This window comes from Echinops telfairi, unplaced genomic scaffold, assembly GCF_000313985.2.
Source record: "Echinops telfairi isolate 266 unplaced genomic scaffold, ASM31398v2 ScPeMD7_18;HRSCAF=68, whole genome shotgun sequence".
NCBI classification, from domain to species: Eukaryota; Metazoa; Chordata; class Mammalia; order Afrosoricida; family Tenrecidae; genus Echinops; species Echinops telfairi.
The window spans coordinates 41,304,412-41,323,968 of record NW_022103915.1 but is presented as its reverse complement, the minus strand read 5'-3'; the positions used below and the strand labels follow the sequence as shown (position 1 = coordinate 41,323,968).

Sequence of the window (19,557 nt, the reverse complement as noted above, 5' to 3'; positions counted from 1 at the left end):
CTGCGGGGGTCTGGGCACATCGTGGAAGTCCAGAACCTCCGTTTCCTCATCTGTGAAGACATGCCGGCCTTGTGGCACTGGAAGGCGCTCAGTCTGTGTGCGGCCCCGCCCGAGAGGCAGGCATGCGTGTGAAAGTGCTTGTAGCTGTTAAATGGATCGACTGGTGGGGGCTAGAGCTGGGGGGAGGGCCGGATGCTGAGGGGACTTTTGCTGTCCCCCCAGGACTACCTCTTGAAGATCATTGACACGCCCGGGCTGCTGACGCCAGAGCAAGTCAGCGCCCTCTTTGGGAACATAGAAAGCATCTACGCGCTGAACAGGTATGTTTCGTGAGGGGCCCTGGGGTGCCTCGGCTTCTGCCTGCAAGCGAGGCCCAAAGCAGAACCCCAGGGGAGTCGTGGATGTCCCTGGGCTCGCGCTGTGGCTCGTGGGTCAGGCCTGGGCCCGGAGGGGCGGACAGAGCCACTGGCCCCTGGACAGCAGTAAGAGTGGCTTCCCTGTGAGGGAAGGGGACGGACGCCAGTGGCCATCTCAGAGGGGGTGGGAGGGGACAGAGGCTGCCTGTGACTCAGGCCGCATGTCCTCTCGGGGGACGACTGGACCTTTGCCCACTGTTGCTCTCCCCATGGCTGGTTCCTTTGCCACCATCCTCTTCCTTCCTCACTTGGGTGGCTCTTCATATCGCCCCCATCCCCCCAGCCCCTGAGAAGCTGGGGTGGGTTCCCCGGGGATGAGCTTACCCGCTGAGGCGATGGGATGTACAGTCCAGACCCACTGGGCCGCCGTGAGCGGCGAGGCTGAGCAGGGCTCAGGGAGGACCTGCCATAGGCAGCGGGGGTTCCCGCCTCACACCACAGTCCCCCACCCCTAGGGACAGGGAGCTGGGGTCAGAGGGAAGAGCCAGAGAACCTCCTGCTGTGCACTTCTCAGGGGACGGAGGGACCAGTGGGGGCCAGAGGCGGAGGCAGGGGAGCAGGGTGTCTAGAGCTTCCTACAGGGCCTCACCCCATCTTTCGCCCTTCCCACTTCCTGCTGAACTGGGGGTCTCGGTTTCTCTGCACGCCCTTTCTCTTTCCCTCCCCTCCTTTAATTTTTGCTTTTGTGTGTTTGACTCCTATCTGCAGAGGAACTGTGTCCCCTCCCCAGGTGGGTACTGGTGCGTGCTCCTCCTTCCCGGCTTGTGAGCACATGCCCCTCCCGTGGTTGCCCCCCCCCCTTTGCAGTGGTGCGCCGTGTTTTCTGTAGGGGTTGCCACGGGACAGGGCTTGCACCCGCAGAGCAAGCCCCACCTTGAGCATGACAGCAGCGTTGGCCGTGTGTTGTCTGCGCATGAGGAGGAGGTGGCGGGTGGGGGGGCGAGATCGGGGTGGGGTGGAACCTACCATCTGTCAGAGGCTGATGGTCGCCTACTCTCCCCTCCCCCAGCCAGCTCCTCAGAGACCTGGACAGCTGTAACAGTGACCCCGTGGCTGTGGCCAGCTGCTTTGTAGAGAGGGTAAGAAGGGCGGGCGCTGTCGCCTTGTCCTGTCTCCCTGGGAGTGCAGAGGGTCAGGGACTAGGAGTAGCGTATGCTTTAAGAGCACCCCAAGTCCTGAGTATCCCTCTCCAGGGGAAGGGTATTCTGGGGTAGAACCAGGGGCTACTGTGTGTTGAGCCTTGCAGGGGTGAGGGGTGAGGGGTGAGGGGTGGGTGTGGGTGCGCAAAGTGTGCTCAGGAGGGCAGGGGTACGGTCCGTCTTTGCAGTCACCAGGCTGACGGCTAATTGGGAGCGTCCCTGAAACCACCCTTTTGGGTCTCTCCTAGAGCCAAGAGTTTGACATCTACACCCAGTATTGCAACAACTACCCCAAGTGAGTAACCGGGTGGGCGGTGGGGCCAGAGCCACTAGGTGAGCCTGTGGTGCCCCTGCTCCCAGCCTGGTCCAGGTAGTGAGGGCTCCCTCCCGCCCCCAGCTCTGTGGCCACTCTGACAGAATGCATGCAGGACAAGCAGCAGGCCACCTTCTTCCGGGATCGCCAGGAGCTGCTGCAGCACTCCCTGCCTTTGGGCTCCTACCTGTTGAAGCCAGTCCAGCGCATCCTCAAGTACCACCTGTTGCTCCAGGTAGCATGAGGATCCTTGCCCCCGGGGGACCCTGGGGGTGGGGCTGGGCTTGGGTCCACCTTGAGTCTGGGTTGCCTAAGCCTGGTCTCCTGCCCAGGAAATCGCCAAACACTTTGACGAAGAGGAGGAGGGCTTCGAGGTGGTGGAGGACGCCATCGACACCATGACCTGCGTGGCCTGGTACATCAACGACATGAAGAGGCGCCATGAGCATGCAGTCCGGCTCCAGGTGCCGCCGGGCTCCCGGGCGGGGAGGGAGGCTGGGACTGGCCGTCCTGATCATGGTGGGGGTCTCTGGTGGGGGTGGGGGGGGTCCCCTGGCTGTGACTGGCTTTGTGTGGGCCCCTTGGAGAGAGCCACAGGTGGTCCAGCAGGGTCCTGCACTGCCTGACCCCAGGGTGGGGCCTTCCCTGCGCAGGAAATCCAGTCCCTGCTCATCAACTGGAAGGGCCCCGACCTGACCACCTACGGGGAGCTGGTCCTGGAGGGCACCTTCCGTGTGCACCGGGTGCGCAACGAGAGGACCTTCTTCCTCTTGGACAAAGCGCTGCTCATCACCAAGAAGCGGGGCGACCACTTTGTCTACAAGGGGCACATCCCGGTAAAGCAGACCTCTCCCCTCTCTACACCCGGGCTGGCGGGCTCTGCTTGCCCAGGTGGGCCTCGTGCCAGTCCCCCAACCCCATGCTTACCCTCCCGCTCCCTCTGCCCCCAGTGCTCCTCCCTGATGCTGATTGAGAGCACCCGAGACTCCCTGTGCTTCACCGTCACCCACTACAAGCACAGCAAGCAGCAGTACGGCATCCAGGTGAGCGGGACGCAGGGCTGCGACGGGACTTCCCAGCCAAGCACACCTGTGGGGAGGGAGTCCCAGTTCCTCCCACTGCCACCACCGCCCTGGCACTGTCCTGGGCACCTCTGGAGAGAAAGAGCCAACTGGATGTGGTCCCCTGGGAGTTGAGCCCAGCCCCTTCCTCCTCCGCCCCCCCCACCCCTTGGCACAGTCACTCCCTGCTGCACTGCCTCTGGCCTGGCCTGTAAGGCTGACCCCGGCTTCCTCCCTTTCGGGTGCGCCCAGGCCAAAACCGTGGAGGAGAAACGAAACTGGACCCACCACCTCAAGAGGCTCATCCTGGAGAACCACCACGCCACCATCCCCCAGAAGGTGAGCTCCGGTGGGGGGGTGCCTGCCCCATTCCTGATGGGGTGCAGGGAGATGCGCCTGCTGGACGCTGGACGTTGACCAGTGGCAGGCAGTACAGTGGGTGTCTCAGGGCCCAGCCCAGCCCTGTGAGTGTCCTGGAGCATCAGGCTCACTCGCGGCGGCTTGTGGGCCGAGGAGGCCCGGCACCCAGCACGGTGCTAACAGTCGGTCACCTTCCTTCCCAGGCCAAGGAAGCCATCTTGGAAATGGATTCATAGTGTAAGTGTGCCTCTCTCTCTGCCGGTTTTGCCCTTCCTTGTGCCCACCTCTAGGCTAGGCTGCATCCGGGGACGTCTTCCTGGTACTCCTTCTCCAGGCAGGAAGACAGCAAGGGTGCCTCTTGCCAAGGGCTGGGGGTGTACCACAAGGCTGGTGACATGGGTGGCAGGGGGACAACTCTCACTGCTGAATGCCCCCGGGCAGAGCTAGGGTGGGGAGCCGAGGTGTGGTGGGAAGAGGCAGAGCCTGGGCAAAGCCAGTTGTTGGCACTCAAAGCCCAGTGGTCTCTCCTGTGTGCAGATCCCAACCGGTACCGCTGCAGCCCAGAGCGGCTGAAGAAGGCCTGGTCTTCCCAGGACGAAGTGTCCACCCACGTGCGTCAAGGGCGCCGGCAGTCCGGTAAGGGAAGGGCCAGGGTGGCCAGAGGCCTCTTCCTGGGGTTCTTGACGAGGCAGGCGGGGGACATCTGAAGCCCCATCATGGCTGCTGCTCCCACTTTAATGGGCATCCTGGGAAAGGGCGGTGGGGGGTGACTCGGCGGACCCCTATGCAGCACAGTACCTATGCTGGCCTCCGGTAGTCACCTCTGGGCCTTTTTGTCCATTGAGGTTGGACAGCCCACCGTTTTCAAGCCTCAAGCTCCTTGCTTACTTCAGTGTGGGGAACCCCTGGGTGGCTCCTCTTAGTCCGAAGCCCCTGCTCTTACCACTCAGATACCCGGTCAGCCGGGAGGGAGGCCTGGGCTTCGTGCAGGGTGCCCAGCCTAGCTCTGGCCAACACATCGGACACAGGACTTGAGAACAACAAGTTAGTCTTCAAGATGGCACCAAACCCAGACAGGAAATATTTACTTTGGGTCTCAGGACAAAGTTCCCATTTCCTCGCCGGGTTTTCTTCCATTACTAGCTTGCTCCTCGGGCCATTGGAATGAAGCGTCTATTTAGAACGAGCAGCACTTGCTTTTATCCCTAGTTCTTATGATGAGACGCGGATGGGTTTTCTGATTGGACTCTCCCGTCTGGTCTGAGGTCCAGGGACGGATTTGGCCTGAGCTGAGTGCCTGCCAAATGCAGTGGGGGGTGAGGTTAGGTGAGGGCAGGGACTGACCCGTGTCCTGGCTTTGATCGGACACAACCTGCCTATCCCTTCGACCACTGAGTGGACTCACATTTGGGCTCTGGTCTTCTGGAAGGTGGCGCTGAGCGCTCTGGGAAGGTTTTGTTTGGCTTGGCATTGCTCTGCGGGAACTTGAACCCTAGGCACACTTGCCCTGCTGGCAAAGCCTTGGTGCCGTGTGTGCAAAGCCCTGGTGCCGTGTGTGCAAAGCCCTGGAGAGGGAGCGGGTGCTGCGCTCGAAGTCCCTGGCCCTCTCTCATCCTCGGTTTCCCTTCGTCTCCGAGTCTTTCCGACCTCTCTAACGCCTCTCCTCTCACTTGGCGATCTTAGAATGGGAAGCTTCTTGCCCACGGGAGTGTTCACAGGAAGTGGGCGCGGTCATACTGCCGACGTCACAGCCAGGGCATCAGCACCAGCTCCCCGGGCACCCAGGGCGCGGGAGATGCCTTTCCCATGCACGTCCCAAAAGCCCCGCTTCCCTTTTCACCATTATGAGACAGGCGTTTTTCTCAAATGGAGTTCATCCTTTAAAGCCCTGAAATGAACAGATGAGCGTTCCTTTCTTTTCTTACGGCAGCCGTCACCGCGATGGCTTTGCAGGTGATTTCCGCAGTTGGTCTCCCCTTTCCTGGAGCCAGCCCTCAGCACCCCTCATGGGCGTGCTGGCAGATTCTCCAGGGCCCCAGGAGGGGCTGCAGGCTTTACAGAGACTGTTTGCAGGCCAGCTGAGGTGTGCCCTCCCCACTCCCCGCCTTTCCAGCTCTTCCCTAACATGGTGAAGGGTCCACTCTCACTGGGCTTAGCGAGTTTGCCCCTCGAATCCATCGGCCTTGCGGTCACTGTGGCTCAGAGTACACTGGGCGCTCCCGGGCCCGGACTTAGCCAAGCAGCCTTTTCTGCTTCCTCCTCCCGGAGAACTAAGGTGCACTTAATAAGGCATTGCTATTCCATGAATTGTGATTTGGAAAACGTATTTCTGGTTTCAAGTTGGGAAAGTGAAAGAGTAGAGCAATTTCCTTTTTTTTTTTCACCCTTTAACAGCAGTTGGGTATTTGTATTGATGCAAACTGTGTGTGTGGACGTGTGTGCAGGTATGCATGCTCGTGTGGGCGCATGACTGTTTTCTCAGCAGGAAAAAGGTTCTTTGTTCCGTTCTGCCTAGGAACCGCTAAGGAGACATCAGTGGGCTTTCCTTATATAGAACATGGGGCTATCCCTGGGTCCCCCTCCTTCCCGGCCAGAGAGCTCTGTAGAGGGGGGACTTCTCATCACCTATGTATGTCCTCTTGTCCCTGCCAGCCATCTCGGGCCTGTCCCTAGAAAGGCTGGGGTAAAGGTGACACTGTGAACCTAATGGATGTGTTTTGTATCCTGTCCCCAGAACCTGGTCCGCCCCTGTACAGCCGGGCAACACTCCCCAGCGGGCAGCGAAACTTCCTGGTGCCAGGCCTTAAGGGCCGTAGAAAGTCGGGTGCGAGTTCTGCATCCCAGCCGGGGTGCTGCGAGGGGCTTGGCGATGGGTGCAAGCCAGCCTGCTGACGTGCTCGGTGCAGCAGGGAGGCGGGGTTCATCTGCAGGGGGCTCCTGGGCGCCCCTGGCTGAGATATGCTGGTGCAGGGCTTGTGGGCAGGCCTCTTCCAGGTCGGGGGCCCGAGCGGAGGCAGAGGGGCTGTGCAGGGCAGCTCCTCTCAGGCCCCAGAGCTGCTGGGAGCCAAGCGGGAGTGGACTTTGAGCTGGTGAATGGCTGGTAGTGCTGCGAGCTTGGGACCCTGGCCAGCACAGCTCTTTCCTGACTCTGCCGAACTCTTTTTTCTCCTCAGAACCAACCAGGCACCTGCTCAGGCAACTCAGTGAGAAAGGTAGGCGAGGGATGGGAGGAGCCTGATAACCATTACCAGTCAGGTCTCAGACTCAGGTCTGACGGGGGTGTCCCCATCCTGCCTGGTTCCCTCTGTTAGGAGAGGGGGACATGCGTTGAGCCGGCCTCTCCCCTCACCTCATACCCCCTTCTCAGCCCTCCCCTCAGACGCTTAGGAGGCTGGGTGAGGACCCTGGGGCTAGGGGTCCAGAGGAGACCTCTTTCGCTTGCTTATTGGCTTTTCCCCTCCCCTCTCCCCCGTACCGGGGACTGATGGTGGTGTCAACAGCCAGAGCCACAGGAATCAAGGTAAGGCCAGTGGGTGCCCGGGGCCAGGGAGGAGGGCCTGGAGGAGGGAGGTGGGCAGACTTCTCTCGGCCCCTGCTGCCCCCACGGTCTTCACTGGACACGTACCTGCCAAGCACCAGGCTCTAGAGATGGCTGTGACTTGACCCTGACCCTGTTGACCCTTCTGTACCCTTTTCCTGGAACAGCACCCTGGTGGGGGAGTCTCCCAGCCTCAGACCTTCTCTCCCCTCTGGGGCAGGCAGGACTGTAAGGGGCTTTGAGTTCCTGGCCTCCTCCTCACCGATCCTGGTGGAGACCAGGGCCTGGGTGCCTAGATGCGGTGTCCGCGGGCAGGAAGAGGGAAGGTTGCCCCGAGGTCCGTCACAAGGGGATCTTGTGCTCTGAACAGCATGCGGGCAGTGCCGGCACACTTCTGGACTTTGGGCAGCTACCCCGTACTCGGGGCCTGCAGCCAGAGGCTCACGGGGCTGCCCAGGAGGAACAAGAGGAGGAGGAGGAGGAAGAGGTGGTGGAGGAGGAGGAGGAGGAGGAAGAGCAGGCCTTTCAGGTCTCTCTGGAGGACCTGGCTGGGCATGAAGGCGGCATGAAGGGGGCCGGGCCGGAGCCCCTAGGCTCAGAGGAGGAGGAGGAGCAGGAGGAAGAGAGCCTGGCTGTGGCGGAGCAGGTAGCCGACTTCGCCAGCTCCCTGCTGGCCGCCCTCCACTGCTGGCACTATCGGGCCAACGCTTTACTTTTCTCCCGGGGCGCTATGGTGAGAGGTGTCTCTTTGATCTTCCCTTCTCCCTGCATGTCCCCTGGCACGTGCATGCCTCAGTACCCCCGACCTTGCTCCTGCCCCGCCCTCCCCCTCTGGTTCTTGTACTCCTCCATCAGCATTCTTACCCCCCTTGCTCACTGCCATGCCCCAGTAAGCCCCTGGCATGCGCTGCTCCAGACCTGGGTGCTAACCAGTGTACTGCCTGATGAGCATGCCTAATTGGGAGGGGGGGAGGGGGGTCCAGGCCACTTGGCTGGGAGGGAAGGTAGGGGCTGGGCCTTTCCAAAGCGTTCAAGAGTGCCACCCAGGGGAGGGATTTCTGCAGCCCCAGGCCTCTCTGTCCAGTTGGAGGCTGACTCAGCCGAGCCCAGGGCCTGCCTCGGGGCAGGGACATGGCTCTGGTGTTGGGGGCAGAGGAGCTGGGCTCCTGTGGCCCTGTTGCTGCTGCCTAACCCGTCTCTGTGTGCTGCAGGGGAAGGGGCGCAGGGAGTCTGAAGGCTCTAAGGGCTACAGAAGGCCCAGCAGCCTCTCCCCAACCAGCAGTGAGAAACGCATGAGCTTCCAGTCCGTCTCTTCCCTGCCAGAGGTGAGGCTGCTGAAGAGGGGGAGGGAGGTGGTGCTGATGTACCTGGAACCCAGACCTCTGGGCCTGCAGGTTCTCCAGTTGAGCCCCCTGGGAGCCCTGTGAGGGCTATAGGTGACAGCTTGGTGAGCAGACAGTTCCATTCTCAGAACTAGGAAACCCTCTGGGTTCAATTCTGTGCCAAGGGGTGCAGCCGGTGGAAGGGAGCTAGATGCCAGGCCTCTCTTGCTGGACTTCTTGTACGGGACATAGGCCCTGCCCTGCCAGCAGGCCAGACAACAAAAACCCACCTCTGCCCACTTGGACAAAGAGGGAGGGTGCTGCTCTCCATTGGACACTCCTATACATCCAGCGTTTATGCCTCCTGCCCCTGGAAGGGGTGGGGGTGGAGGGGGCCTGCAGCAGGGGCAGGCAGGGTGCAGAGAAGTTGAGTGATTTCGCTGATTTGGGGCAGCTTCTGAATGGTAGGTAGACTGGGGTCAGACTTGAGTCCAGGACTCAGAAATCCTCTCCCTCCCTGCCACCCCACTCAGCCTGTGGGTTACAGGGAAAAGCCATGAGGCTAAGACGAGACCCCAGCTGGACCCCCTCAGCCAGGACAAGGTGAGAGAACCCTAGGTGATGTTGGAGAAGATTCTGAAGCAGTGTTCTCCAGTGGTCACAGGATGCAAACCCCCTGTGTAATTTAAAGCACCCTAAGGGCCACATTAAAAGTGTCCAAAGGAGCAGGTGATTTTGTAGTATATCTTACCTGTCCCAGTGCATCCAGCTTCGTACCATTTTGACAGGTAATCATTAGGAAACGTTTGCATCTCTGGGGTAGGGTCTGTGCCGTCTGGTGTGTGCTTGCCTGCTAGAGCAGGCCTCCCAGTAGCAGCCAGAGCCACGTGACTGCATGAGACCCCGTGGGACGGGCTCTGACTCCTCAGGGTTCAGGGTGCTTGCTTTTGTCTTCTCTTCGGAGACCTGGGCCGCAGCCACTTTAGAGTTCAAATCACCTTCCTCCGGCTGCGTAGGCAGACACTCCCGACGCCGCCCCTGGTGGAAGCCAGATCCGTAGGCCTCTCCCTCTGACAGGATTGCAGACTGTGTTTGCATTGCCTTCGGGATCCTGCTGGGAAGCCGGGACCCCACCGCTCATGCCCTCAGCCTCGGGTTGGAACCCAGAAACCCCCATGTGGGAGCTTCAGGGAGCTGCCTTCGCAGCAGGCAGAAGGAGCCCCTGTGCCTTGGCTCTGCAAGATGGGGAGCCCCGAGCCTGTGTGTCCTCATAGCTCCCAGGCAGTAGCATGCTATGGAGAGTGGCTGCCGCCCTCCTCCATCTGTGCTCCTAGGATTTCCCTTGGGTTTGAGGACATAGCCTAGGACCCCAACTGTAGGGGACTAAGGACCCGTTGCCCACTTTGGAATTATGGCTGCTTGGGGTGGCTTGCTCCTGAGCTGCAGCCCCTCTCTCTGGCCTTTGAGTAGGCCACACCATTTCCTCACCTTCCGATCCCACGAGGAGAGTTTTCTGCTCATATGAGCTCTCTGTGCTGTGTCCCAGGTGGAGCGAGACCTGGAGCCAGGGCCAGAGAAGGAGGTATTCACCGAGGTGGAAGGTCCGAGCACCGAGGAGATGCCCTCTGGCACAGCGTCTCCGGAAGTTCTGGAGACCCCGCTTGAGGCCCACCAGGCACTGCTGGAGCTGGACCAAGTGGCCGACATGGCGGACTTTGGAGTGGCCCAGAGTTCTGAGGACCTTAAGGCCTTGAGCAGTGAGGAAGAGGAGGAGGAGGGTCTGGGAGCCAGCCAGGAGCCCGAGAGCCTCCTGCCGCCCTCTGTGCTGAACCAGGCCAGCATCATCGCCGAGCGCTTCGGCAGCAGCTTCTCCCGGCGGAGCAGCCTGGCTCTGGAGGATGGCAAGTCCAGTGGCTTCGGGACCCCTCGGCTGGCCAGTCGCAGCAGCAGTATGCTCAGTCTCGAGGGCAGTGAGAAGGGCCCGGCCCGGTCGGCCAGCGTCCCAGACCTGCTCAGCTCCCAGCTCCCCGAGGAGGAAGTGGACACCAGCGTGGGGGCGGCCCCAGAGAGCAGCCCACCCGTCAACGGCACAGAGCCCCTGAGTCCAGGCTGCCCGGCTGAGCCGGACCGGCCCCCCTGCAAGCAGAAGGACTCGTCACTGTCCACCCGTGACCGGCTCCTGCTGGACAAGATCAGGAACTACTACGAAAACGCGGAGCATCACGATGCGGGCTTCAGCGTCCGGCGCCGGGAGAGCCTCTCCTACATCCCCAAAGGGCTGGTGAGAAACTCCGTGTCCAGGTTCAATAACCTGCCCAGGCCAGACCCGGAGCCCGTGGCTCCCCTGGGGCACAAGAGACAGACGGGGTCCCGGCCAGCTTCCTGGGCCCTGTTTGAATCGCCAGGAGCAGGCCAGGCACACCCCGGGGACCCGGCCCCCATCACGGACGCCGAGTTCCGCCCGTCTTCAGACATGGTGAAGCTGTGGGCGGGCACGGGCTCTCCCGGGGGCAGCCCTCAGAGGGGCCCGGCCCCGGCGAACGGCTTTGACCCTCACGCGCCGCTCTTCATCCTGGAGGACCATGACCTGGGCGCCATCACGGAGGAGTCGGCCACGGCCTCCCCCGAGAGCGCCTCCCCCACTGAGCGGCCCAGCCCAGCCCACCTGGCCCGGGAGCTGAAGGAGCTGGTGAAGGAGCTGAGCAGCAGTGGCCAGGGGGAGCTGGTGGCGCCCCTGCACCCCCGCATCATGCAGCTGTCCCACATGATGGACAGCCACGTGAGCGAGCGTGTCAAGAACAAGGTCTACCAGCTGGCCCGTCAGTACAGCCTCCGCATCAAGAGCCACAAGTCGGCCATGGCCAGGCCGCCGCTGCAGTGGGAGAAGGCCAGGCCAGAGAGGAATGGGGGGGCACCCCCGGCCCCCTGCCTGCAGGAGGAGGCCGAGGAGCCACTGGGCCGCAAAGGTACGGCTTGGGCCAGGGATGTCCCTTCCTTCACGTTGGTGGGGGTCGGGTGGGGGAGGGCAAAGGCCAACTGGGCATCTGTTGGCCCCTGGGTTGAGCACCAGGCAAAGATGAGGCTGTACCCCAAGCCCCTGTGCCGTGTCTCTAGGCCTCCTCACCCTGAAGTGTGCATCCTGGGCTCGCCCTCGCACTGCCAGCCCCCACCCCTCCCATGCAGTGGTCTCCTGTTTTGATTTTTTCTCTTTTTTGTTGTTTTAGTATGAGTAGGTTTATTTTACTTTTTCATTTTTTAATCATTTTATTGGTGCTCTATAGCTCTCACCACATTGCATGCATCAATCTTATCAAGCATGTTTGGCCTATGTTGCCATCATCATTTTCTAAACATTTACTTTCTATTTGAGTCCTTGGTATCAGCTTCCCCCCGCCCCCCACCCTCTTCGTGACCCCTGGATTCCATTTTGCTTTGAGAAGAGGCCACGGGTGGCAGTGAGATATCTCCCGGCCTTGCCCGTGGGGTCCCCAGCTCATGGTGGTCCTCCCAGGGACTCAAGACAGCTCTCTTCCCCCCTCAGGCAGGAGGAAACCCACGCTGTCCCTCCTGGGCTGTGGGCTGGGGATGGACCAGGAGCACAGCCCTCCGAAGCCCCGCTCTGCTGGAGAGACCTCCCCTCGGCGGTGCTCCTTTGCCTTCCCCACCAGCCCCAGCAGCGTCACCTCGCCCACATCCCGGTCCTCGGGCCGGAGCCCCCTCAGCCCCTTCGACACGGAGACCTTCAACTGGCCTGACGTCCGAGAGCTGCGCTCCAAGTATACACCCCACGGGGAGGCACTCCCAGCCGAGGGCAGCCGGCCCCGGGGCGCACCCGTCAACCGGAGCCGCTCGGTGCCCGAGAACATCATGGAGCCCCCTGGCCATGCCCGTGTGAGCCGCTGCAGCAGCCTGAGTGCCCAGAGGGGCCGTGGGGGTGGTGAGGCCGCCCAGTCCCAGCCTCCGGGGGCACCTGACCAGGGCAGACTGGATGGAGAGGAGGAGGCCTTGTATATCTCTGCAGACCTCAGGCTGGAGGACAACCGGCGAGTGGTGGTCCTGGAGAAGGGGCCCCGGCCTGAGGTGCAGCAGGAGGAAGAGGACAGTGGGCCAGGACTGATGGCTGGGGTGGGGTGGGGCCAGGATGGGCAGGTGTCTGCAGAGACTCAGCCAAAGGAAGAGGCATCCCGGGAGCCCGCAGACCCAAGCCAGCAGGGTCGAGTGAGAAACCTGAGGGAGAAATTCCAGGCCTTGAACTCCATGGGCTGACTGTGACTCTGGGGGATAGGAAACGGGAAACCCTCTGCCCACCTCCTCGCATGCCTGGGCCTCCCCGGGCCCGTGGGCCCCTCACATTCTCCTGCCCAGGTGTCTGCCCTCCCCTGCCGCCTGTCTAACAGGCCTGGACCACCTCCCGCAGGCCCACTGTGGCCAGTGTGGCTGGTGCCCCTGTACATCATTCTCCGGGGAGAGGCTGTGTGGTTCAGCTCGCTTTTTCCCAGGGAGTGAGCAGCCTGGCCCAGGCCTCCCACGTTGCGTTGACTGGCCGTCCCCAGGCAGAGGGCCCACCTCCCCGGGGATATGTTCGCCGGTGACCTGCCAGCTTTCCCCTTTTAACTGTGCCTTCTCTTAGCATCCCGGCAGGCATGAGGCCTATAATTTATTGCTTTCCATTCTGTAGTGTGTTTGTGCACCTGGGGCTGTGTGAGAGAAAGAGAGAGAGAGCGAGAGCGCATGTGCTGCGAGTGGTGGTGATTCCTTTCCTTTTGAGAGTGTCAGCGACTCCGTTCAGGTACCTTGTGAGGGTTGTCTGGTGGCTCTGTGGCTGTCTCTAATGTACACACATTTCATTATTTGCCGATGGTGCAATAACCACTGCTGACCAACTGACCTGTGTGTGGCCTGCTTCCTGGTCTGGTGTGGAGGGCGAGCTCCTTGGCCAGAGCGGGGACACATGAGCGGGTCCACCCATGGGCACTCAGTGGACATCCTTGCTCACACAGGGCACTTGGGCACCCATGTGGGAGGTGGGTTTCTGGAAGGAACAACTCCGCTGCTGCCCTCAGACTCTTCCAGTGCTTTGTCTTCCCACAGCCCCGAGGACTTCTTTGGTGTGGGAGCCTTTCGTGCTCTGTCCAAGGACCAGCCTTGAACTTTAAAAGGGGGTGGAGGGGGTAGGGTGTGAAAGAAACATTTCTGTAACGGGCACACATTCCCAGCGCCTGCCTGGTGCCTTGGCTCTCTCCTTGCCTGTTCCCAGACGTTCCAGAAGACGGGTCTCTGTGCAGCCTAGAAACACCTTCTGGTGGTACAGGCAACATGGGTGAAGGCTATACACGTGCATATTTCTGGATTTAGCATACCTTTTCATGTGCATCTCTGAGGAGTCTTTCTTTCAGATGGGTCGGGAATCCGCACTATTTCTCATTGGGTTTCCTGCCCCCTTTTCATGGTGCAGTAGCCTGGTTTGACTCGGTTCTTCCCCCGGGGCTGGTTCTCACAGACCTGGCAGGTCACGGCCCTGGGTCACGCTGAAGGTGGATCCAGTGAGCCTCACCAGAAAGACCAGAGGCACCCAGAGGCTTCCCCCAGCAGATGGTGAGCAGGGCTGAGCCAGCTGGCTGGCGTGTTCTATGGTCACCTCGGCCGTCACAGACAAGAATGACGGATATGCAGTGGAGCACTGGAGTAGGAGTTGGGGACCTGGACTCTCACCAAGCAGCTAGCTCAGTCACCTCAACTCATCCCCTTTCCTCACTCGTAAATCGGCAAGTAGAGGAACCCCCTGCTTCCCAGGCTCCCTGACTCTGACATGGGCCCGTTAGGGCCTTGGAATTTGTACCCAAGCGCCCCCTGCCCAGGTGACCCTGTACGACCATCCAGCTGCGCCAGTCATGGGCTCTCATTGTGGCCCATTTGAGTCATGGGGGGGTGGGTGGTGTTTGAAGAAGGGATGATGTCCTGGCCCCAGCCAGACCAAAGAAGCTTTTCTCTGGAGAGAAGAAGCTCCGGCGTTGGGTTCTGATGGCCCGCTCTCTGAGAAAAGGCATGGTCTCTGTGTCCTGCACGCATCCTCAAGTTGTCTGAGTGCACAAATAAGTGGGCTTTTCTCAGCAGGTACAGGACTTGGGTGCCCGTTGAGTCTTAGGGTACAGGGAAGAGCCAGAGAGCCTGGATGTCCCTCTGTGGACATAGGACCTTCAGTGCTCATGTCCCTCCCTGTGCTCAGCCAGCCCTCGGTCAATTAAAAGAGCAACATTCAACACAATCCAAACTCGTGCCATTGAGCAATTGCAACTTCTGGCCAGCCACCCACATATGTCCCTGTGGTTTTCAATGGCTGTGATCTTTCGCAGTTAGGTTACCAGGCACTTTTGAGCTACATCTCTGTGGAGTCAAACTGTCAGCTTTTCCATTAAGCCACCAGGCACCTGACCATTTGTACCACCCAGGGAGGCTCCAAACCCCACTCCCTGCCATCGAGTCCATGTAGACTCGGAGCCTAAGGATGGTGAACTGTACCTGTGAGTTTCCAAGCCTGCCTGTTTACCAGAGTAGAAAGCCCTGCCTTCCTCCTGAGGAGCAGCTGGTGGTTTTGAACTTCAGACCTCCCAGATCACAACCCAACATATAACCAGTACGCCACCAGGGCTAAGAGCAACCCAAAGCCAGTCAAATAAGAGACTATCAGAGAAATTTGGAGCATTATTGATTTATTAGAAAAACTAGTAAATGGGTTTCCTCTGGTTGGTGGAAGCACATTTGAGCAGGGGAGGACAAGGCCCAACAGACCCCCTGGCCAGCCCAGACCACATCCCGGGCTGCATTCCTTTTATGCTGCCACCTCCCGCCCTCCCTCCCTCCTCCCTCCTCCCTCCTCCCTCCTCCCTGAGCTTGCTTGTTCAAGGACCAAGCCAAGTGGCTCACTGGCCTCTTCCTCCCCTGGGCCTCCACTCCCTTCCCACTGAGGGGAGGAGGGAGATCAGGCTGGCCTAGGGGACCCCCCACACCCCAGTTGCCCTCCACTAGGCAGGAGGGAGGATGGTGTGGTGGGAAGCTGAGCCTGCCACAGTCCATTCATTAGGAGTGGGGGAGGGGGACGGAAGCCCCAGCACCCTCTGGACCTCAGCCAGGGTCGGTGGAGGCCAGAGGACCAAGGAAGGAGGCCTGCCTGTCCCTGCCCGAAGGCGCTTCCTCAGAAACTGCCCTGGGGAGGAAGCCTGTTATATGCTGGTGCAGATTGGAGTGTATCGACCTAGTCGGGGGGAACACTGTTAAAAGAAAAGACGCCAGGATAGAAAACAGCGAGGAGCTCCACCCCAGGGTTGCCCAAAGCTGGCCGGCCACCTGCTGTTTGAGTCCCATTGGTTGAGTGTCTTGGGGCCCGTGCAAAGTGGGAGGGGTGCATGGAGGAGCTGGTTGGTAGGTCACATGCAGCTCTCTGCCCTTGCCCGTCAGGGACTCTGGTGGTGAACTAGCACTTCCATGGGGGCCTTTCCTCAGGACACGCTTCACTATGGGTGTTGCTTTTGCCACGTGGGTCGGGGAGGGTGGTCCCTTGCCTCTTGGTTCGCCCAAGACTACCCCAAGGAAGCAAGCCAAGGGAAATGCTTGCCACCATCTTGCCCTTCAGCAAGCAGCATGCTCTCCACCCCAGAGCATGCCCTTCAATGAATGTACCAAGGACCTTTCTGATTCCGCTAAGCTTTGCGCTCCCCAGGTTTAGAAAGAGGCTGGTGAGTGGCACACACCTGCTTCCGTGTGTTGTGCAGAGGGCTGCAGGGCTGGGGAGCACCTGGCCTGGGGAAGTCAGGCACCGTCAGATAGTGCCTTCCCCACTGTGGCCCCTGTCTGCGGACGTTCGCTTCACCCTGATTCAGCCCACAGCGTGGTGGTGCTCACTGACCTGGGCTGTGCCAATCCATATTAGTTAAGGGGTCTTGGGCCTGCTGGCTCTGTGACTTATACCTGAGCCTGCCCGCTTCCCATTGGATCATCTGGGGGGAAGGGTGGGGTTGTCTAAGACCCCGCCCCCCCCTGGGGGAAGGTGATGGAAACAGCCACTGTGAGCCCCTGCCCTTTCAGGCCCTGGGGACCCTGCTGAAGAGGCCTCCTGCCCCCAACTTGGCTACAGCTGTATTGCTTTCAGGGTGGGGGGGTGGGGGGGTGGACAAGTGGTTTCTCCAGTAGTTTCCTTGGCAGCGTGAAGGAGGGCATGCCTGGTGCTGGACCTGCAGAGCCCCTTTGGGCGAAGGGTTGGGTGATCTCTGCACCCACGTGACCCCCAAGGCCAAGACATGCCATGAGAAGCTCATCAGGGTGTGTCACACCTTGGGGCTCTGGGCCTCGGCATTTGTCCCAGCTGTCTAGTTAGTGGTAGGTCCATCACATGGATGGCAATGCCATCCATCAGGGAGGGGTGATTAGCTTTGCCGTCGGCACAGCCAACACCCTAGGAGAACTGTAGACAGGGCGCCGTGGGCCCTTAACCTTTGAGGTCTTGGCCCGGTGGTCACCTGAAAGGTCATCGCCTTGAACACCGTCTGGAGCAGTTCTGTTTTGCACACCTGGAGTCACCCTGAGTCAAGTGGCAACCAACAACTCCAGGTGGTCGGGGTCCCACCTAGTATCTGGGAGCCTGCACCACCTCCCTAAGGGGCTTTGGATCTGAGTCTTCTGTTGCTGGTTTGGCTGCTCTTGGGGTTTTGGGGTTGAAAAGGGGAGGGTCTTAGGCAGTGTCAAGACTGATCTGCCCCTCCAGGTCTGAGCCCCCAGCCCCAGCTCTGACCTTGAAAGAGGGCTGGTTTTTGAACCCTGACCCTCCTGGTGGGCCGCCGGTAGTGGACGCAAAGGGTGCCGAGGCCACAGGCTGCGCCTTGGCAGTCAGAACACAGAACTTGGAGGGTGCTTTTGGGGGTGGGGGGGTGGGGAGAGAAGTGGGTGGCTCTTGAAGTGAGACCCAATTCTGAGGGAGCCCCCTGGGGAAGAGGCTCCTGGCACCCAAGACCCTGCCTTCTGGCTTGTCCTCTTGTTCTGACCCCAGCAGCGCCTGGCCCGGAACTAGGGCCCCTTGAGTCAACCCCACAGCTCCTTCCCCCAGCCCCAAAAAGGTCGGGGTAGGCCTTTCCCCCTTTCCCTGGGTTGGCGGGCAAGGGCAGGGCGGGATGACCCCAAGGCTTGCTTTGGGAATGGGCAAGGTTTGAGGGACCCCCCCCTTGAGCCTTCTCCAGCTTTTAAAGTGTTGGGGAACTGAGGACCCTCCACTTTGAAGGTGGGGTGGGGGAGGCGGCCCTGTACCATTTCCTGCCCCGGCCCTCCCTTAGGCTCAGCGTGGCCGCATCAGCAGGCTGCCCTTCTCCCCTGGGCCAGAGCTGCTGACGGGTGAGGGGCGGAGGCAGGCTTCTGGAACTGCAGGCAAAGGCAGCTATTTGCAGTGCAGCAGGGACCTGGCCCAGCAGGCGGCAGGCAGCGGTGGGCAGAGGGCAGAGGCTGCCTAGGCGGGTCAGGCCCGCGGGGGGGCCAAGTGTGGCCCTGGCCCTGCACTTGCAGGCGCTCCATGGCTCTCGCTCAGCGTTGCCACCGCTGCCGCCGCCGCCTCCTGCTACTTTTTCTTGGGGAAGAAGCTGAACCTCTTCTCTTTGTCTTTCTTGCCGAGGGTGGCGTCGGTGCCCGCGATGGAGGGCAGGGGCAGGCTCTGCGCCTTGATGCGGATGCTCTGGGACTCATTGATGGCGGTGCTCACGCCCTGCAGCCAGGACAGCATCTCTTCCTGCGGGATTCGAGGGTTGGCCCAGCAGGGGACTCGGGGCATGCTCCCAGGGCTGCCCATTGTGGGGCAGGTGGCTTGGGCCCCTTCCTCCCTCCCACCCCATAGTTAGCCACCTCTGGTCTGAGCAGGCCCCACGTGGCACTTACCTCATCCTTCCCATGGAAGAGCCATTCGCTGCCGTTACTCAGCCTAGGAGGACAGGGTTTACTGTAAGCTGCCATCTCTGGAGGGCTCTACCTCTGTCCATGCCACTTGAGCTGGCCCAATCGCTGAGACCCTCCCAGGCAGCAGGGCACCTCTGAGAGGGGCAACCATTTGCCCCCTTTTCCTAAGAGGCTACTCAGGCCCAGAGCTGCTGGTCTCATATGGGAGGCCCCGCCCTGCCTCCAGCCGGGCAAGTTCAAGGCCTGGGGAAGGGAAGGGCCTCACCTCAGCTTGAAGACGTGTTTTTTCTTCTTGTAGTTGGCAGCAACCTCACAGATGGCATGTCTCAGGGCCAGGGGTTCCTCCCCGTGGTAGGGGACCCCCAGGGCCAGGTTCTTGGCATCTTTGTAGAAGGTCAACTCGCTGTTCCTGAGCACGCAGTACAGGTTGTTCCAGGACCTGGCAAGCAGCAGACAAGACACGTCACCCACATCCCTGGTACCGATCCATTCCAATTCATGGTGACCCCGCGTGTGTCAGAGTAGAACTGTGCTCCAGGGGCCTTCCAATGGCTGATGCTTCAGAAGGACCTTGCCAGACCTCCTGTGAGGCACTACAGGGTGAGCTCGAACCTCCGAGCTCTTGACTGGCACCCAAGTGCACTCACTGCCCCACGCACGGGCTCGAGCCTCCTGTGGTCACGTCATGCCTCCCTGTTTTCATTGCATCATATTCTCCCTGATATTTATAACCCGTTTTACTGTCAGGCAAATAAATACAAAAAGAAGAACCATCTGTGAGTAATTAGGCCACCCAAAGCCACTATTTTCCACAGACATTTGAAGCTCTTACAGTTCCCTCGTCCACACGCACAGCGACACTGGATCGTCCTGCGCATTCACTTTACAGCCTGCTTTCAAGCTTGACCCCATGCCAGGGGTATTTCCCACATCCGCAAATGTCCCTTGAAGGAAATCCTGAGCAGTTGTATGCTAGACAAATCGTGAGGTATATAAACCAATGTATAAATCATCTATAAACCAATCCTTCGGACCAAATCAGACTCCCTGCCACTGAGTCAATTCTGACTCATAGCGACCCTACACTCCAGCAAAAAATGACATTACAATTTAAATAACAACGTATATATACATATAAATTTGAACTCGGTTCTGGGAGTAAAATGACTGAATCCAAGACCACAGTACCAGCCTCGCTTTTCAGGCATGCCCACATCATCGGCTTCTTTGACCCCTCCCTGAGTTCTGTTAAGTGAAACGAGCAGGGTTTTGTCTGTTGTTGTTTTGATCCCGTCAGCCCAGTGTACTGGGCAGTTTCTAGGAAGCACATTTGTGCAAATCTAGGCTCATCTCTTGGCATATTTGGTGGGAACAATATGCTCATAAACCAACCTGTGGGCGACTCTGAGCTGCTTCCCTGACCTGGGAAACAGGTCTTGGCATTTTTATAGCAGCAAGCACTGAGAAACATGAGACTT

At 60.1% G+C, this 19,557-nt stretch overlaps 2 protein-coding genes across 3 annotated transcripts in view; one reads left to right on the top strand and one right to left on the bottom strand.

Annotated features, from left to right (window-relative positions):
* Nucleotides 1–13,036, top strand: part of PLEKHG3 (pleckstrin homology and RhoGEF domain containing G3) — a 16,063-nt gene extending 3,027 nt beyond the window's left edge. The window contains 15 exon segments of the mRNA XM_013003746.2: nt 223–320; nt 1,426–1,495; nt 1,804–1,850; nt 1,953–2,103; nt 2,201–2,332; nt 2,522–2,704; nt 2,819–2,911; nt 3,182–3,268; nt 3,493–3,526; nt 3,827–3,925; nt 6,463–6,501; nt 6,790–6,809; nt 8,039–8,152; nt 9,696–11,115; nt 11,691–13,036. Coding sequence (XP_012859200.1) covers nt 223–320; nt 1,426–1,495; nt 1,804–1,850; nt 1,953–2,103; nt 2,201–2,332; nt 2,522–2,704; nt 2,819–2,911; nt 3,182–3,268; nt 3,493–3,526; nt 3,827–3,925; nt 6,463–6,501; nt 6,790–6,809; nt 8,039–8,152; nt 9,696–11,115; nt 11,691–12,415 — 3,312 coding nt within the window. The 3' untranslated portion in view covers nt 12,416–13,036.
* A 4,619-nt stretch (nt 13,037–17,655) lies between these two features.
* SPTB (spectrin beta, erythrocytic) overlaps nt 17,656–19,557 on the bottom strand; it is a 135,886-nt gene continuing 133,984 nt past the window's right edge. For both annotated transcript variants that reach the window (XM_045288229.1, XM_004698653.3), the window contains 3 exons: nt 18,345–18,518; nt 18,062–18,104; nt 17,656–17,915 (listed from right to left, as the gene is read on the bottom strand). In XM_045288229.1, coding sequence (XP_045144164.1) covers nt 17,748–17,915; nt 18,062–18,104; nt 18,345–18,518 — 385 coding nt within the window. In that variant the 3' untranslated portion in view covers nt 17,656–17,747. The remainder of the gene's footprint in view (nt 17,916–18,061; nt 18,105–18,344; nt 18,519–19,557) is intronic.